Raw genomic sequence first — 18722 nt, 5'->3', positions numbered from 1 at the left:
CGTTCTGCTTTGTCACAGCAAATCAAACGGATAAAAAAAGGCCTTTTTGTTTGGTGCCTTCGCTCACATGGTCAGAACACATGACCCTCACAGCTCCGAGGCCACATGACCCGTGTTTCATGATGAACGACTCGTCTGTAGGTTATAATTTACAAAAATAAACCAAACACAATTCATTTTAACCACAGTTGCGATCGGCTGCAGTTTTTGTTGGGACTATTTTCTGCAGCGGATGAATATTCAGTCAAAATTAAAGAAACATGCTCAAACACAAACCACAAACAAACCCAGTTAAAAAATCTAAACATATGTATCTTTAAAATAAACTACATTTTAAATGTAGATTAAAACTAAAACTAAAGGTTTTAGGTTTTATTTCCTTTTAATATGTAAAAATTTCAGCCTTCACCATGTTGAAACTTTGCTTTTGCATTTTGTTTTGCAATAACAAAGCCGTTTATAATCAAAATAGTGATGTATACGTATGATTTTACTACTTATTCTGTCCTCTCAGTTTTATTGAATGTATTTTGAGTGATTATTCAACGTGCTGTGGTCAGATTTTACACAAAATGAATATAATATATTTAAATTATGATACAAAAGCAAGATTTTCTAATGGAATGATGACGTTTTTTGATTTAACTGTCTGAACCTGCGTGCATTTTGTTTTTTTATGTTAAAGACACACGCAGTAAAATACAATCTTAAAAATAGAAGTGTATGTTTTTAAAACATAATTAGTTTAATAAATAGCGTGTAAATAAAATGTTTTTACTCAGGTTCTCTCACGCTAAATAGACGAGAAAAAGGCCTCACATCTGTCATAAATCTTCATTTAATCAATAAAAGAGTCAGAATAGTGTTTTTCTTTTAGAATAAAATCAGTGTCAATCTCACCCTCCCACTTCTCAAGCGTCATCTCAGCCAATCAGCGAACACTTCCTGTGGCAGCTCGTCCAATCACAGCTGTCCACGAGGTGCAGCTTCGGGGGCAGAGCGACCGAGATCTCCTCTCAACCAATCAGCGGATGACAATTGACCGGAAATGTCAAACGTTGACCAATGAGATCCTGACGAACCTTCCAATATCCCACGTGACCCTCCTCGTTAGTTCCCAGCGGTCGCATCGCACAGAGCCGGAGGTGAGTAAAGAGACGAGAAATCACACTTTTTGCTCCAGAAAGCTCTATTTTCTGAGAAATGTTGCTTTATTCCGTCTCCATGGGCGGGAATGAATCTAATGACGCCAGTTTTCAGCCGTTAGAAGTAAATCTGCGTGTCTCTGGCATGTGGCTAACTAATGCTAATTAACCACAGGTGGACACAGCTAACCAGGCTACACAGTTAGCGTGTGGCCTTTATTCGCATTTATTAACCTAAATAAAAATCAAGTCAGAAACCACATTCATTTATTTATCCATGTTATTTAATCTGTGTTTTCACTCTTACAGTATGTTGATTGTACTCGGCTAGCTCACTCCATTCACTGGCAGTGGTTTCGTTAGCAGCTAAGCTAACGTTAGCATGCTAAGGACCAGAACTAAAACCCTTAATCAGAACTAGAAACAGGAGCAGAATGAAGCAGAACATTTAACTCTTATTTTAATTAAATATTTCTATATATCCTTTTAATCCATTGTTATTTAACCTTATGCAGAAGTTTGGCTGAAATTAAAAGAGGAAAATCCAGCTAAAGTATGAAAAATAGCTGAATTAATAGACTGGAAACGTTACTAAACACGTATAAAGCTGTAGATTAGTTTACTGGGTAAAATATTAGGCTATAAAATGTCCAAGAGACTAGAAACATCCACAGATATTGATGTAGATGCAGAGAACATAGATGACTTAAATTTACCCTGAAGATATTTGGTGATTTATTTTGTTAACGTATATAAATATACAAAGATCCATCTATATATACATATATCTTTTGATTATTTGATCTTAAGATGAGCTTTGCATTTAGATCTTTGCCTTATTAGGGTTTTTAACTAAAGTAATATTAATGCAATATTAACTCTACAACATGTTAACAGCATGTTTGAGTTTAAAATTCCTTTATGTTATTTAGTGGTTGAAGATTCACTGAAATGCAAAGACACTGGATGATCTGTTATGTTAATGATTAATTTATTCATTGACCACAAAGAAAATGAACAGACAGAACTTAAGCACAAGACATTGGAAATATTCTAGTTTCATTCATTATTTTTTTGACAACAATGAATTAGTTTCCTGTTATTTATTTATTTATTTTTTCTAAAACGTTTCTCTGACAAAGCAAAGAGACAAAAGTTCCTCTTTTTACACACATGATGAATCAGTTATCAGATTATTTATCTGTGTTATTTATGCGGCTCTGTCACAGTGGCCTTGGTTTGTGTGTTAGAATAAAGACAGATGTGTTTTCTCAGCCACATGCTGGGATCCAGTTCATCAGGTGAATCCTGCAGCTGCATGACTGGTTCAACCCGCTGCTTCCTCTCAGGATGTGCAGCTACGAACTAAAAGCCTCCGTTCCTCTGGTGGAGAGAATCATTTCCAGTGAATGAGTCCAACTTTGCACTAGTTCTCAAATGCATGAATATCATCTGTTGTGACGTGAACCTTTCTGAAGACATCAAAATGTCCAGGGATGATCAAATTATTTAGCTCCTTATCCTTTTGTTATTCAGATCAATAAATCCAACGTACACTGAAATAGTTTTTCTTCTTCTTCGTGCAAAATAAATAATGTAAACACAAAGTTTTAGCTACGAAACACTGATGTTCTCCACAGTTCAACCATTGGACATTTAGTTTAGTCTGTACTTTAACAGATGCTGCAAACACGCACATTAAAAAATCACTAAATATGTAAAAATGTGGAGCGACACAGTCTTTTGTTTTTCCTTAAAGATGAGTGGATTTACACACAGCTCCTCAAACATCATACGACCACAGACGGCAGCGTAGGATTCATGCATCTGGACTTTTTGATTTGGTTTTTATTTTGAACACGTAAGTAATAAAGTTAAAAACCATGATTAAAAAAGAAGAAAAATGAGAACAGAGACTAATAATTAGACAAATAAATAAATCAAAAACTTTCCACATGAGGAAATAAAAAGGTGTCATCACACTTAACTCAGCACGTTATTATTAACATGTCAGTGTATAAAGTAAAAAGCTGTAACTGGAATTACACAGTAATATCAAAATGTATATAAATGATAATTATAGTTATATAAATATAGATACAAATACAGTTACATAATGTTACAGAGCTATTTAATGATGTAAAATAGTTTATAAACACTATAAATATATGAATATAGGAACCATGTATAACCTGTATGAAGTTTCATATCGTACTGTGTTGTATATAAATCTTTTTGCTCAGCTAATTGAGAATTCTGCTAATTTTTACAACCATCTAATTAAAAAACTGAACCAATCCAGAATAAAAAGTAGAAGAAAGAAGAAGAGAAAGTGTTTGTCTGGTTCTGGCAGATCTGTATCAATAAATTCACCTGCAAATGAGATGAAATGACACAAATACAGACACAGTTTTATCTATTAAACGATTATTAGACTGTGACGTGATTTACACGAGTTTAAGGGTCAACATTAAAATATAACCTACAGTAAATAAATGGGATGCAGAGACGTGTGGAGCAGAGTTTCCGTTCTAACACAGACGGTTTAAAGTCGGTTACTCAGTGTTTATGTGACTCGGTTTAAATAATAACTCGTCCGTCCGGTTTCATGACGATAAAGTGAAGCAGACGCCTCCTCCCCCAGAAAAACCTCGTACAGACGTTTTCATGGTTCATTTCATTCACTTCTTTAAAAATCTGCTCATTCTGTAAATTAGATGATCAGTCACAGAATATAAATATGTAAAGCAGCTGTGAATAAGAGCACGTATAGATTTATATTTATAACTTTGTATTTTTCATATACGTTCTATACGTTTCTTCCTCATTTTATTTACTTTTTATATAAACTGATTGTTTAACTAAATCTTATTTCCAACCATGATGATAAATATAAAGCGCTGGTTGTTTTTAAATATCATTTATTTTCTGAAAGAAAAAAATGTGAAAGTGAAGCAAGTTTCTGAAATTCAAATATTTATTCCAATATTTACATATGATTTGATTCATGAATGTTATTTCAAAGACAAAACGCTAAAGATTAAGTTGCTGCTGCTCATGTTATATGTTGTGTATTAATTAGTCATTTTTTCTGATTAGCAGCAGCAGATGTAGTTGAGGATAAACTCGACTTTAATGTGGGATTAACTGAGCAGCACTAGCTCTTCACGGACTAATTAGGATTAAATTCTTGTTTTCTGGGCCAATCAGAGTCCGGCTCAAAGCCTATTACACCGACATCAGGGCTGACACAAGGAAACGCCAGATTAAATGTTCACATACGTTTTATTTAAAATATTCATCCTGTAACAGTTAAAATCCTCCATAAATAATAAAAATACACTAAATGTTTCTCTTTGGTTTGAATAACCTTTATTGACCTGTGAATGGACGAGGTCACGTCCACAGCAGAGGTTCAGCTATGTTAGCATGTTAGCTGTGGTTAGCATGTTAGCCCCCCGTTCTTCTTCTTCTCCTCCTAACATGTGCAGTGTTGTTGCTGCGCTGCCTCCTCGGAGGGAACCACCTCTGGGTGCTGCTTTAAATCCTCCGGGTTTAATCTCATTTGGGCCGAAGCAGCTCTGTGAGTCCTGTGGTCGGTTACCGTGGCGACGGGAGACAGAGGCTAATGATGGAGAGACTCCTCGGTTACCGATTAACGAGGAGGAGGAGAGGAAAAAAAAGAACCTGCTCATTAAATGTAAACACAACATGAAGTGAAGTTAGGACGAGTCTGAAGCTCAAACGCGATCGTCATTAGTTCCACGAAGAGTTTTAAACATTTCTCCTGATAATATATTAAAAGACAAAAACTTTAGCGTCTGTTCTGCTGATGGTTGTTTTAATGTAAAAATAAATAGATTTATTACCAAGCTGCTAAAAACTGTTACTACAGAGAATAGAAATAAATCTTGTACAGAGAATTTACTAACAGAGATATATATCTTTGCTTTGTTGTCCTCCCTGTCCTCCCTGTCCTCCCTGCTCCTCCCTGTCCTCCCTGTCCTCCCTGTCCTCGTCCTCTCTGTCCTCCTCCTCCCTGTCCTCCCTGCTCCTCCCTGTCCTCCCTGTCCTGCTCCTCCCTTCCCGTCCTCGTCCTCCCTGTCCTGCTCCTCCCTGTCCTCCCTGTCCTCCCTGTCCTCCCTGCTCCTCCCTGTCCTCCCTGTCCTCCCTGCTCCTCCCTGTCCTCCCTGTCCTCCCTGTCCTCCCTGCTCCTCCCTGTCCTCCCTGTCCTCCCTGTCCTCCCTGTCCTCCCTGTCCTCCCTGTCCTCTCTGTCCCCCCTGTCCCCCCTGTCCTCCCTGTCCTCCCTGTCCTCCTGTCCTCTCCTCCCTGTCTGCTCCTCCCTGTCCTCCTGCTCCTCCCTGTCCCCCCTGTCCCCCCTGTCCCCTCTGTCTTCCCTGCTCCTCCCTGTCCTCCCTGCTCCTCCCTGTCCCCCCTGTCCTCCCTGTCCTCCCTGTCCTCCCTGTCCTGCTCCTCCCTGTCCTCGTCCTCCCTGGTCAGACTATGGATCAGAGGCTCGGGTTGTTGGTTCTTCTGGCGGCGGGGCTCCTCTGCCTCGGCTTGTCCCCCGTCTGTCAGGCCGACGACCTGGTGGACGACCAGGGAGACGACATGGACGTGGAGGACGAGATGCACCTGGACCTGGCCGGAGCTGAGGAGGAGGAGGAGGAGCTGGAGGAGGAAGGAGACGCTCCCAAAACTCCTCCCACGCCCAAGGTGAGATTTATTTCAAATGTCACTTTCATATGTGAGAGAAACATTTGGTGATTGGTTGAGGAGGAGGAGAAGTTTTTCCTCCCTCCATGTTTCTGTCTCTCACCCTGATGATGATGATGAGGAGGAGAGGTTGCCGTGGTTACCGTCTAACTGGTGTTTGTCCATGTCTCTGTGTCCAGGTGACCTACAAGGCTCCAGAGCCGATGGGGGAACATTTCTTTGCCGAGTCTTTTGACCGGGGGACGTTGGACGGGTGAGTTCATCAAAGCTCGACCCCCAAATATGATATGAACTCATCCAGGTGTTCCACAGGTGTATAGGTGGCGTATAGATGGTGTCCAGGTTTAGTTTTCAAGGAACATTAAAGCTTTAGATCGTTGCTGTTCTTACAGGTGGGTCGTGTCCAGCGCCAAGAAGGAAGACGCTGATGAAGACATTGCTAAGTATGACGGTAGGTGTCCTCCGTGTCCTCGGTAGAGACTGAACGCTGGGCTGGAGGGGACGTCCTGTTAACGTCTCCTGTTGTTGGACGGACAGGTAAATGGGCGGTGGAGGAGATGAAGGACAGTAAACTGCCCGGGGACAAAGGTCTGGTCCTGAAGTCTCGAGCCAAACATCACGCCATCTCCGCCCAGCTGCTGCGACCTTTCACCTTCGAGTCCGGCCCCCTCATCGTCCAGTAAGTCATTCAGCCTTCATCCACCAGCTACATGCTAACAGAGTTAGCATAGCTCTGTGGCTCATTGACCCTCTGCAGCCCAGAGTCTAGTGTCCCCAGAGTCTAGATTCTAGTGTCCCCAGAGTCTAGTGTCCTAGTGTCCCCAGAGTCTAGTGTCCCCAGAGTCTAGTGTCCCCAGAGTCTAGTGTCCCCAGAGTCTAGTGTCCCAGAGTCTAGTGTCTAGTGTCCCCAGAGTCTAGTGTCCTAGTGTCCCAGAGTCTAGTGTCCTAGTGTCCCCAGAGTCTAGTGTCCTAGTGTCCCCAGAGTCTAGTGTCCCCAGAGTCCAGAGTCTAGTGTCCCCAGAGTCTAGAGTCTAGTGTCCCAGAGTCTAGTGTCCTAGTGTCCCCAGAGTCTAGTGTCCTAGTGTCCCAGAGTCTAGTGTCCCCAGAGTCTAGAGTCTAGTGTCCCCAGAGTCTAGTGTCCCAGAGTCTAGTGTCCCCAGAGTCTAGTGTCCCCAGAGTCTAGTGTCCTAGTGTCCCCAGAGTCTAGTGTCCCCGGAGTCTAGTGTCCCCGGAGTCTAGTGTCCCCGGAGTCTAGTGTCCCCGGAGTCTAATGTCCCCGGAGTCTAATGTCCCCAAGGGAGTCTAATGGTCCCGAGTCTAGTGTCCTAAGTCTGTTCCCAGAGTCTAGTGTCCGTCTAGTGTCCCAGAGTCCTAGTCTATGTCCCGTCTAGTGTCCTAAAGTCTAGTGTCCCAGAGTCTAATGTCCCCAGAGTCTAATGTCCCCAGAGTCTAGTGTCCCAGGGAGGGAGGAGCTCAGTGCTGAGAAGGACATAAAGTCTTCATGTGTTGGTCTCGTGGTCCATGAGTCTGGTTCTGTCTCCAGGTACGAGGTGAACTTCCAGTCTGGCATCGACTGCGGCGGCGCTTACGTCAAACTCCTGTCTCAGAGTCCTGATCTGGACCTGGTCAGTCTCCACCTTTATTCCTTCATTATTTATTATAATTTATTAACAGGCTGGTACCAGTTCAGCATTTAACCTGTTTGATCAGGCGTCATTAGAGACACGTTTCCTCTTCACTTCATTTTATCCTCATTTATCAAATCTCTCTTTACACAAGATTTGAAATTAAAATAAATAATTTGTAATGGATCAACAGAACAATCTGGAAAAAGTTTCTATCTTCTTGAGTCTTTGAGGATAAAAATGTCCAAAAACTTGACTCAGACTTTTTTCTGCATAAATGTCTTAAACCACGTCAGCACTTTAAAAACTACCAACTGAAACTGTCCCATTGACTCCAGTTATAAACACATCATTTAATCTCACGCGAGAAAAACACACAAATAATTAGACTGACATTTAAGATGCACACGTTCATTTAAGGTTTTGTAGTTGTGTAAAGTGCTGAAGTGGTTGAAGAGATATTTGAAGAAAAAAGCAGAAGAAACGTTAATCAGTGATGTTTTTAAAGCAGTGATTTGGACTCATGATAAAGGAGTAAATGAATTAAACTCATGCAGATTAATCAATAAATAGTTATATTTTTTTATCTTATGTTTCTGAAAAACAAACAACGTCTCAGATCATTGTTTTCAGACACAGATGTAATGTCTCTGTTTATTGATCAGTACAATAAACACATTTATATTAGTTTTTTAAGGATTAAAATATGGATGAAGTCCATGAAGTCCAGCTCTGAGTGAAGCTCCTGTTGTTGTGTTTGTTCCCAGGACCAGTTTGTGGATAAAACTCCGTACACCATCATGTTCGGACCCGATAAATGTGGAGAAGATTATAAGCTCCACTTCATCTTCAGACACAAAAACCCCATCACAGGAGAATACGAAGAGAAACACGCCAAGAAGCCGGAGGGAGACCTGAGGACGTACTACACGGACAAGAAGACTCACCTGTACACGCTGGGTAAGACTCACTAAGACTCACCTGTACACGCTGGGTAAGACTCACTAAGACTCACCTGTACACGCTGGGTAAGACTCACTAAGACTCACTAAGACTCACCTGTACACGCTGGGTAAGAGACATTAAGACTCACCTGTACACGCTGGGTAAGACTCACTAAGACTCACCTGTACACGCTGGGTAAGAGACATTAAGACTCACCTGTACACGCTGGGTAAGACTCACTAAGACTCACCTGTACACGCTGGGTAAGACTCATTCAACCTTTTTAAGAAGACTCACCTGGGACCGGGACGGTTCAGGATCATCATCAGTTGTGACTGAATGTAGAACCAGATGTTCATCAGTTCTCATCCCTCCTCCTCCTCCCAGTGCTAAACCCTGACAACAGCTTCGAGGTTCTGGTGGACCAGACTGTGGTGAACAGCGGGAACCTGCTGACGGACATGACCCCCCCAGTCAACCCCCCCGCTGAGATCGAGGACCCGGACGACCAGAAGCCGGAGGACTGGGACGAGAGGCCCAAGATCCAGGACCCCAACGCCGTCAAGCCCGAGGACTGGTCAGTGTCTCAGAGGCCGGAGTCATGATGACCATTATTATTATTATTATTATTATTATTATTATTATTATTATTAATATTATTAATAGTTAGAGCATGTGGAAAAATGTCCCATAAACACCTGTAGACTGGATCCATACGAATCTGTGCTGCTGCTTCATGTATTTATTTATATTGTTTAATTTATTCGTTGTCTGAGTTATTTTCTGTCTTGTTTTGTGTGATTTTATTTTATTTGAGGGATCAGTGCAGATGTTAATAATAATAATAATAATAATAATAATGATAATAATAAATGTGTTTGTGTGTCTCCAGGGACGAAGACGCTCCGGCTCAGATCCCTGATGAAGCTGCGGTGAAACCGGACGGATGGTTGGACGATGAGCCCGAGTACATCGGAGACCCCAGCTCCGTCAAACCTGAGGACTGGTGAGTTCCCATGGCAACGGAGGTCAACGCCAGTCACATGTTAAACTCCTGTAAAAGAGACGAGGGTTTACATCAACACATCACGTTTTCTCCTTAGATGTTCTTAAACATATTGTTGTTATTGAAAAGAAATAAATTGTAATTAATTCCTTTAACTCTTTTCGGTCTGATTTGTTTCTGTCCTGTTTCTGTCCTGGAAGCCTCTTGGTTGTTTGTCCTTAACAGCGTCTCTGTCTTTGTCCCCCAGGGACGAGGACATGGACGGGGAGTGGGAGGCGCCCCAGGTCCCGAACCCGGCCTGTGAGGCCGCCCCCGGCTGTGGCCCCTGGAAACGGCCCGTGATCGACAACCCCAGCTACAAGGGCAAGTGGAAGCCCCCGATGATCGACAACCCCAACTACCAGGTCAGTCCAAGATGGCCGCCGTCATGTCTCCGGCTTCTATGAGGCTGGTTTAAGGTGGATCAGGTGGTTTTATCCACTGCATGTTAACCAGTAAATGTATAGACTTTGAGAATCTGAATCTTATTTTTATTAAATGATCATGTCTCTGGATCACGTCTGTAGATGGATGTATTTTGCGTTTGTGAAGAAATAAATGTGACTTATGAACTTTGTGGTTTCAGGGCGTGTGGAAGCCGAGGAAGATCCCCAACCCGGCGTTCTTCGAGGACTTGCAGCCGTTCAGGATGACGCCGTTCAACGCCGTCGGGCTGGAGCTCTGGTCCATGACGTCCGACATCTTCTTCGACAACTTCTTCATCACCAACGACAGGAACACGGCCGAGCGCTGGGCCACCGACGGCTGGGGCCTGAAGAAGGCAGCAGAGGGCGCCGCCGAGGTGGGTCACAGCGGCACTCATTCATCAGCATCAGAGACGTTCAGGGTCTGTAGGAAAACAGACCTTCCTCAGAGTCTGGACCAGTCATTCCCACATTCAAACAATATAAATAGGCATGAGCATCGGCACCGTTAGCACCGGCACCATTAGCATCGGCACCGTTAGCATCGGCACCGTTAGCATCGGTACCGTTAGCATCATGGTACCGTTAGCACCGGCACCGTTAGCACCAGCACCGTTAGCATCGGCGCTGTTAGCACCAGCACCGTTAGCACCGGCACCATTAGCATCGGCACCGTTAGCATCATGGTACCGTTAGCATCAGCACCGTACTCTGCACCGTTAGCACCAGCACCGTTAGCACCGGCACCATTAGCATCGGCACCGTTAGCATCATGGTACCGTTAGCATCAGCACCGTTAGCATCGGCACCGTTAGCACCAGCACCGTTAGCACCAGCACCGTTAGCACCGGCGCTGTTAGCACCAGCACCGTTAGCACCGGCACCATTAGCATCGGCACCGTTAGCACCTGCACCGTTAGCACCGGCACCATTAGCATCGGCACCGTTAGCACCTGCACCGTTAGCACCGGCACCATTAGCATCGGCACCGTTAGCACCGGCACCATTAGCACCGGCACCATTAGCATCGGCACCGTTAGCACCTGCACTGTTAGCATCAGCACCGTTAGCACCGGCACCATTAGCATCGGCACCGTTAGCACCTGCACCGTTAGCACCAGCACCGTTAGCACCGGCACCGTTAGCACCGGCACCATTAGCACCGGCACCGTTAGCATCGGCACCGTTAGCATCGGCACCGTTAGCATCATGGTTCCCAGTGTCAGGACTCATCCCTATGTAACAGACTGGATCTGGAGACAGTTCTGGTCCAGATGAAGGTGATTATATATTTACAGAGGTAGAAAAAATCAGTATAAGGTGCATTGAAGAAATAAATACAATGATAAAAATAATGTTCATGGAGGAAAAACCATAAAATGTGTAAAATAATGTGTGTGATTGTTGAAATGTTTAAACCATGAAACCGTGTTGAAACTCAGGATAATGATGTTGATGATGTTGATGATGTTGATGTTGAATCCTCTGGAGGACGGAGACACAAATAGACGTTATGATGTTAATAGAGTCCTTAGAAACCTTCAGGGACGATAAGACGAGGACACAACGTCCCCAGAGTCTAAAGTCCCAGCGTTGTGTCCTCATCTCCTCCTTCTTACTGCGTCTTTATGTCCTTCTCTTTTTCCTCTCATTCATTCTTATTTCTGTCTTTCTTTACTTAAATAACTCAATTAATTCAGATATTTATGACATTAATCCTCTGGAGACAAAATCCTACGACCTCGTATCATCAAGACTCTTCTCACCGAGTCTGTTTCTAAACTTCAGCCTTTTAAACTCGTGTTTCTAGACCAAGTAAAACTAGACTGGTTCTAAATAACTGAGGCTTTTTCCTGAATGTTGTCGTCATGTTTGGTTCACGGAGAAACAGAGAAAGTTTTGTAAATAGTTGGAGAAAAATGTCTGATTACCTGCATTTTAGTGGAAATAGTTGTAAATAAGTAAATGTGTTGATCAGCTTTAGAAATGTCCAGGTTAGATTTACATTCTTCTAGAAATGTTTGGTTCAACATGTTTGTGGTTTTCTAACTTGTTCCTCCTGGATCTGATGGTTCTAGTCTGGTTTTAGCTCCAACGTGTTCACACAGTTTGACAGAATGAAACAATAAGTGTAAAGTCTCACATGTGAGGTTGAGCTGAAAGAATGAAACCAAACCAGGACCGAGGTGGATCAGAGTCAGACTCTGGGACACTAGACTCTGGGACACTAGACTCTAGGACACTAGACTCTAGACTTTAGGACACTAGACTCTGGGACACTAGACTCTGGGACACTAGACTCTGGGACACTAGACTCTAGGACACTAGACTCTGGCTCCAGAGGGTTGATGAGCCACAGAGCTATGCTAACTCTATTAGCATGTAGCTGGTGAATGGGCTCAGCCAGTTTTCTATGTTTAATAACTAGAACCTTGTTCATAAGTTGTTGACCAAGTTTCTGTGATGTGTGATGATGGTTGTTGTTGTTGACGTTGTTGTTGATGTGGTTTGACGTTGTGGTTGTGATTGTTGTTGTTGTTGATGATGTTGTTGTGGTTCATGATGAGGTTGTGGTTGTGGTTGACGTTGTTGTTGATGTTGTTGTTGTTGATGATGTTGTGGTTCATGACGTTGATGTGTGACGTTGTTGTTGTTGTTGTTGTTGTTGTGGTTCCAGCCTGGTCTTGCGACTCAGATGCTGAACGCCGCTGAGGAGCGTCCGTGGCTCTGGGTCGTCTACGTCCTCACGGTGGCTCTACCTCTGGTCCTCATCATCGTCTTCTGCTGCACCGGGAAGGTAACGCACACCAAAACACACACACACACGCACACACACACACACACACCAAAACACACACACACACACACACACCAAAACACACACACACACACACACACACACACACACACCAAAACACACGCACATACACACGCACACACCAAAACACACACACACACGCACACGCACACACCAACACGCACCAACACACGCACACACCAAAACACACGCGCACACACACACACACACACACCAACACGCACACACACCAAAACACACACACACGCACACACGCGCACACACACACACACACCCTGGTACAACAATTACCCTGATGCTAATAGAAACAAAACAGAGGATTCAGATGAAAGCGTTGGAAATTCATTTCAAACAAGTATCTGATGGATAAAAGCTACAAACCACCAGTTTGAACAAGATCAGATCAAACGGGTCATTAATGGATTTTTAATGAATTAAACTGAGTTTCCATACGTTAAACAGAGCTTCTCTCTCTTCTCATGGGGTTTGAACCTGTTTGGAAATAAACCCAGTAGAATAAAGTGTGTTTCAGCAGCTTTGTACTAAGTTACCACTTTATTTGGAAGAGGATTAACCTCAGCTTCAGTTAGTTTCACTGCATTTCAGTTCTGATAAATGAAGCTAAATAAAAGATGCTAACACTAATAGAAGTAACGTTATCCGTACAACACATAAGAAATTAAATGAATGTTTTCATGGATAAAACCTAGAGACTGAACATCATCCAGGTTTCAGCGCCTGGATCCAGCTCGTCTCCATTTATATTTTAATTCAGTTTTACAGTTTAGATGCTTTTAAAGTCTATGATTCGAGCTAATGCTGCTAATCTCCATGTTCATCTGCCACTCGGTGTCCGTAACCATGGAGACGTCCTCTAGCTGTGGTTCCCTCTATACGTCAAACAGTGCATCACTATCTGCTGTTATTACAGAGGCAGCTCCAGTCGGATCCGTTCATCCAGACACTTTACAGAGTCAGGGTGGTTTTAAAGAGCGTTAGCATCGTCTACAGTGGACGATGTCAAAGAGAACGGAAAGATAAACTGATAAATAAATAAACTGAAATGTGATGTTTTTTGTTCCAACAGTGAAGAAGCTAATTGTTAAATGAAATGAATAAATGAAGTCGTGTAGGATCAGTCTAGTTTCCGGTGGTTTCAGGCTCTAAAGTTAAAAGAAATGGAGTCTGGACTGATCAGTGATTGTCTAAAACCAGCTCTCACTGACTGTTCACAGACGCCTTCAGGATCAGCTCAGGGTCAGTTGAGTCTCAACGTCTTACAGGACGAGTTAAACGAAGCTGGACGTCCACACGGACCCTCGTCCTCCGCGGTGACGTCCCTGTGTCTGTGGTGCTGTAGTGTAGCTGCATCGTGTCCGTGTGGATGGAAAAGAATTTACTGGGACTAGTTTTAACTGGGACCTGGTCCTGTATTTCAGACCCCACCTCTAAATTTAACTTAACTAATTACTGACATGGACGATTAACACATGATTAAAATCACAGACGAGCTCCGACATTATTCCAGATCAGCAGAGGCCACATTAAACTAGTCCCAGCTGGAACAGGACTTTATCTCGTGGTGGAGTCGCAGGATGAAACTAAAGATGAGCTGTTTTCGTTCTGCAGAAGAAGAGTTCAGCTTCACCAGCTCAGTACAAGAAGACGGACGAACCTCAGCCGGACGTGAAGGAGGAGGAGGAGGAGGAGGAGGAAGCTGAGGAGGCCGAGAAGAGTCCAGGTAGATACGACGTCTTCTTTCCTTTGTGTCGTAAAATCTGATCAAATCCACCTTCAATGACCCCACAGTTATATTTATATTTATTCTCCATTTGCATTAATGTAGATAATATTTGCACCGTTGTTTAATTAACTGTTTTTCATTTCCATGCTACTGTGTTTTTTTTTGTGTATATTGTATTTTATTGTGTAGAGCTGTTCTAGTTTTTATCTTCTTTTATCTATCTCTTTTTTCAAGAGCTGCGAAACTGTATTTTAACACTTTTTACCAGACGACAACAATAAAAACTAACCTTCTTGTTGTAGCTGCGGAGGAGAAGAGCGATGGAGAAGATAATCCTGCAGACAAGGAGGAGGAAGAAGAAGAAGAAGAAGAGAAGGACGTCACAGCTGACGAGGTGAAAGTTTATTCCAGTAGCAGAGACACACACATGAAGCAGGATGCTGAAGTGTTTACGTGTGACAATACATTAAAATGCATGTACACGAAGTAACATACGAACTCTGCTCCACCTGTGAACAGGGTTCACTCTTTTCTGAGCCCCAAAATACCACAAAATTAAATTTATTAGGTTGGAAGTCACACTTGAAATGAGCTGCTAACTGTCCCCTAGCATCTCTAGCTGCTAACTGTCCCCTAGCATCTCTAGCTGCTAACTGTCCCCTAGCATCTCTAGCTGCTAACTGGCCCCTAGCATCACTAGCTGCTAACTGGCCCCTAGCATCACTAGCTGCTAACTGGCCCGTAGCATCTCTAGCTGCTAACTGGCCCCTAGCATCACTAGCTTACGAGCTGCTAACTGTTCCATAGCATCACTAGCTGCTAACTGGCCCCTAGCATCACTAGCTGCTAACTGGCCCGTAGCATCTCTAGCTGCTAACTGGCCCCTAGCATCACTAGCTGCTAACTGGCCCCTAGCATCACTAGCTTACCAGTTGCTAATCAGTAGTTAAGTAGCCTGTAGCATCACTAGTTTCCTGTTAACGCTGCTAAATTAGCGCGCTAACTTAATAAGACTTGTTTGTTCTGTGCAGAAATTGGAAGATGACGTCCTGAGGAGATCCCCCAGAAGCAGGAAGGTCAGAAAAGACTGAAACAACCCTGACCTCATCATCTAACCCCCCCCCCCCCCCCCCCCCCCCCAATGACCCAACCTACCCCCCCCACCTCCTCACCCCAGTAACTCCCGCACCTCACCCCCTGTTCTACTACTATTCCTCCTCCACTGCGAGGTGATGAAGCCTGAATGGAACCGGTGGGGAAGCTAATCAAGATTTCCAACATGGCCGCCATTTTGAACAGGACGGAGTTAACATGATTTATTTTTATTTTTTATTTTATTTTGTTTGTGTGTGTGTTATTTCTAAGAGATTTACTGAGATGAACTAAAACTTCCTACATCATTCCGTAACAACTTCCCTAATTAGCCTTTTAGCATCTAGCTATTAAAGTCCTCAGATAATTTGGCATAGTCTGCCTCCAGCTAATCAAAGTAAAGATGCTAAGCTGCTAATTAGCCTCAGAACAGATGAGGAATTTGGCTTATCTGAGTTAGGCCACATGCGGTTAGCTTGGCCTAGCAGCTGCCTACTAATTAGCCTTTTAGCATCTAGTTATTAAAGGTCACAGATAATTTGGTGTTGTTATTAGCCTTTTAGCATGTATTTAGCTGTTAGCCTAGCAGCGAGATTATTCGTCTGTATGCAGTGAACGTTGCTCTAGCTAATCAAGCTTATGATGCTGAATCAGAAAAAAAGCTGCTAATTAGCCACTGAACCTTCCAGGAAATTTGGCTAATCTGAATTAGACCACCTTCAGTTAGCTTGACCTAGCAACTGCCTGCTAATTAGCCAAATTAGCATTAGCGGTTAGCATTTTAAATTGTCTATAAACTGTTAAGTAAACTGCTAACAGTCAGAAAGCTAACTTCAGTCAGTACCTAGCGAACGATCTCAAGTAACAAGCAACTGAATGCTGAACAGCCTGGATGACGCTAATTAGGCAAATGCTAGCCAGAATTATCCAACAACGGTCAATGACTCTAATTAGCATCAATGTATCACCTATTTAGTCAAGCTATCCACTAGCTTGTTAGCAAACTCACAAGCTGACAGTTGATTAGCTCTCTGGGATTCTATTAACTGGCTCATTAGCACCTTGGCTAGCATGTCTGGCTTGCTAAATAGCCTTCAAAGAACTTGACAGCTGTCTTGGCTAACTGTATGTTAGCCTACCCACAGTTAGCATTAGCCTGAGACCGCTAAGGGAATATTCTCATGTAAAATGCTGAGTCCTTCCTCTCTCTTCCAGCTGTTCACGGTTCTGATCCTATAGCAGATAATTACACTCCGACAATTTCTTCCCTCTTCCATCTTTGGAGTTTTTTTTATTTTCTTGTTCTATAAATGTGTTTAGTTCTAAAGCAGTTAGCTACTGGTAAGAAAACACTTCAGAGGTCAGAGGTGTGACTGTAAATGTAGTTTTTGGTCGAGAAGCAGCAGCAGACGATGACGACGAGATTAAAACCGTTTTAATTTCACTGTGACTCCGTTCAGAGAATCCAGCCCAAATACAGATGTTAACTTCACAATTATTATTTTTTAAAAAGCAAATGACGGATCCTTCCCTCCTTCCTCCCCTAAAATAAATTAGAACTTAACATGAGAGAGTCTTTCCATCTGGTTCCTAAGTCTGGATCATGTCTCCATGTGTCCCTGGTTCTGGTCCAGTGGTAGGTAAAGATCCATCAGAGGCAGCAGCTGATGGCCACATGGTGGCGCTGCTCATGGCTCTGAACCAACACTGTTGATTTGTTAATGAAGCTGCCATGTTTGGCTTTGGACCGACATGTTGTCAGCAGGTGGACAGGAACCCAGTCCCTGTTTAATTGACCCCTCACCAAAAGAAAAAGGCACTAAGGGATGAAAACACGGCGCTTAACCTCTCACCTGTCCACCTGTGGCTCCTCCCCCCGCATCCAGCCCCATGTTTTAAAGACGCGGCACTTCTTCCTCTCTTTACCAGACGCTCTCTGACTAGCTCTCAGTCTCAGCTTGTGGTCTTCACCAGGACACGGAGGACGACTAATTTATCTGATCAGGGAGACCAGGAGATGTGGCTGAAAGCTAAACACCCGGTTTCTCTTCCCCAAACACGACCTGAATGATCAAAGCTCGTTTCGTTGTCTGCTGCTGATGTTTGTCCGTCCAAATGATGTGTTTTTTTATTTTTTTTTTATTTTAGATTCAAATTAACTCATTGGGATTGAACCTGATCCCTCGTTTAACAAGTGGCCAAGAAAAGTAATGACCAAGTGGAAAACCGCTCAGATCTGACTAACTGGTGCATTAATCAATTAAAGTATTGATTTCATGTTGATTCACTCGTTCTAAACGTGGGTTGTCTACGTTTTATTGATGTTCCTGGCAACTGTAGACTGAACACTGTTGTCCGCTGGTGAAACTCTACGACTCTGTAACTCTGTTTTCCTTTTTTCGTTTTTGTGTTTGATTGAACGGTCGAGTTTGAGCGACCGATGCCGCAGGAACCTGCGGATTTGAATAGAAATACTGTGATGATGGAGAGGACGAGTGCGTGAGGTCAAAGTTTGTTTTGATGAATAAAAAAAAAAGGAAAAATGGCCAAATGGAAACTGAAGCGATGTCTTTGTCGTTATTCTGTTCTTTTATGGATGATTAAAGCAGTTTTAAAGTTTGAGATGGAGTTTGCAGGTGCAGACTTGTCATCTTGATTAAAGTTTGCAAACATTCCTTCTGCAGTCACCAATTCATCATTTAATCTCCCAGGACACATAGAACTATATATAGTTGATTTAGTTCTATTGGTTTAAAAATATGTATTTCAAGAGTAGGATGCAGATAAATCACTAAAAAAAAAAATCAGTAAAATGCAGAACTTCCACATCCAGCTTTGTGTATTAAACATGAACCTCTAATAATAAATACAGCTGATTTAGATTTTGAAGAATGTATAAAAATTTTAGTTTGAGTCCAAGTGTAACTATTAATACATTTAATACAAGGAAAGCAACATTACTTCCTGTGTAACCTCTGGATTTTTTAAAATACGAAAATGTTAAAATATTTTGAAACTAAAATCATCGTATTGCTATTATATAATATATGTAATACTATACTATATATATTATATATATATATATATACAAATAGTATAGTATTAATAGTATTATAAACAGTAAGAAAAAAAAAAGATGTCCGCTTCTGTTATCATGCTTCTCTTG

At 42.7% G+C, this 18722-nt stretch overlaps 1 protein-coding gene across 1 annotated transcript; it reads left to right on the top strand.

Annotated features, from left to right (window-relative positions):
- The first annotated feature begins 1091 nt into the window (after positions 1-1091).
- canx (calnexin) lies at positions 1092-18118 on the top strand. The gene is made up of 15 exons (XM_047584743.1): positions 1092-1145; positions 5647-5862; positions 6042-6115; positions 6255-6313; positions 6400-6541; positions 7406-7487; positions 8255-8447; positions 8820-9009; positions 9325-9438; positions 9686-9842; positions 10064-10279; positions 12580-12699; positions 14350-14461; positions 14767-14858; positions 15496-18118. The coding sequence occupies exons 2-15, from the start codon at positions 5650-5652 to the stop codon at positions 15553-15555; spliced, it is 1824 nt and encodes a 607-aa protein (XP_047440699.1). The 5' UTR covers positions 1092-1145; positions 5647-5649; the 3' UTR covers positions 15556-18118.
- The last annotated feature ends 604 nt before the right edge of the window (positions 18119-18722 follow it).

This window comes from Mugil cephalus, chromosome 5, assembly GCF_022458985.1.
Source record: "Mugil cephalus isolate CIBA_MC_2020 chromosome 5, CIBA_Mcephalus_1.1, whole genome shotgun sequence".
NCBI classification, from domain to species: Eukaryota; Metazoa; Chordata; class Actinopteri; order Mugiliformes; family Mugilidae; genus Mugil; species Mugil cephalus.
The sequence above is the reverse complement of the archived record's forward strand: the minus strand, read 5'-3'. Positions and strand labels throughout refer to the sequence as shown.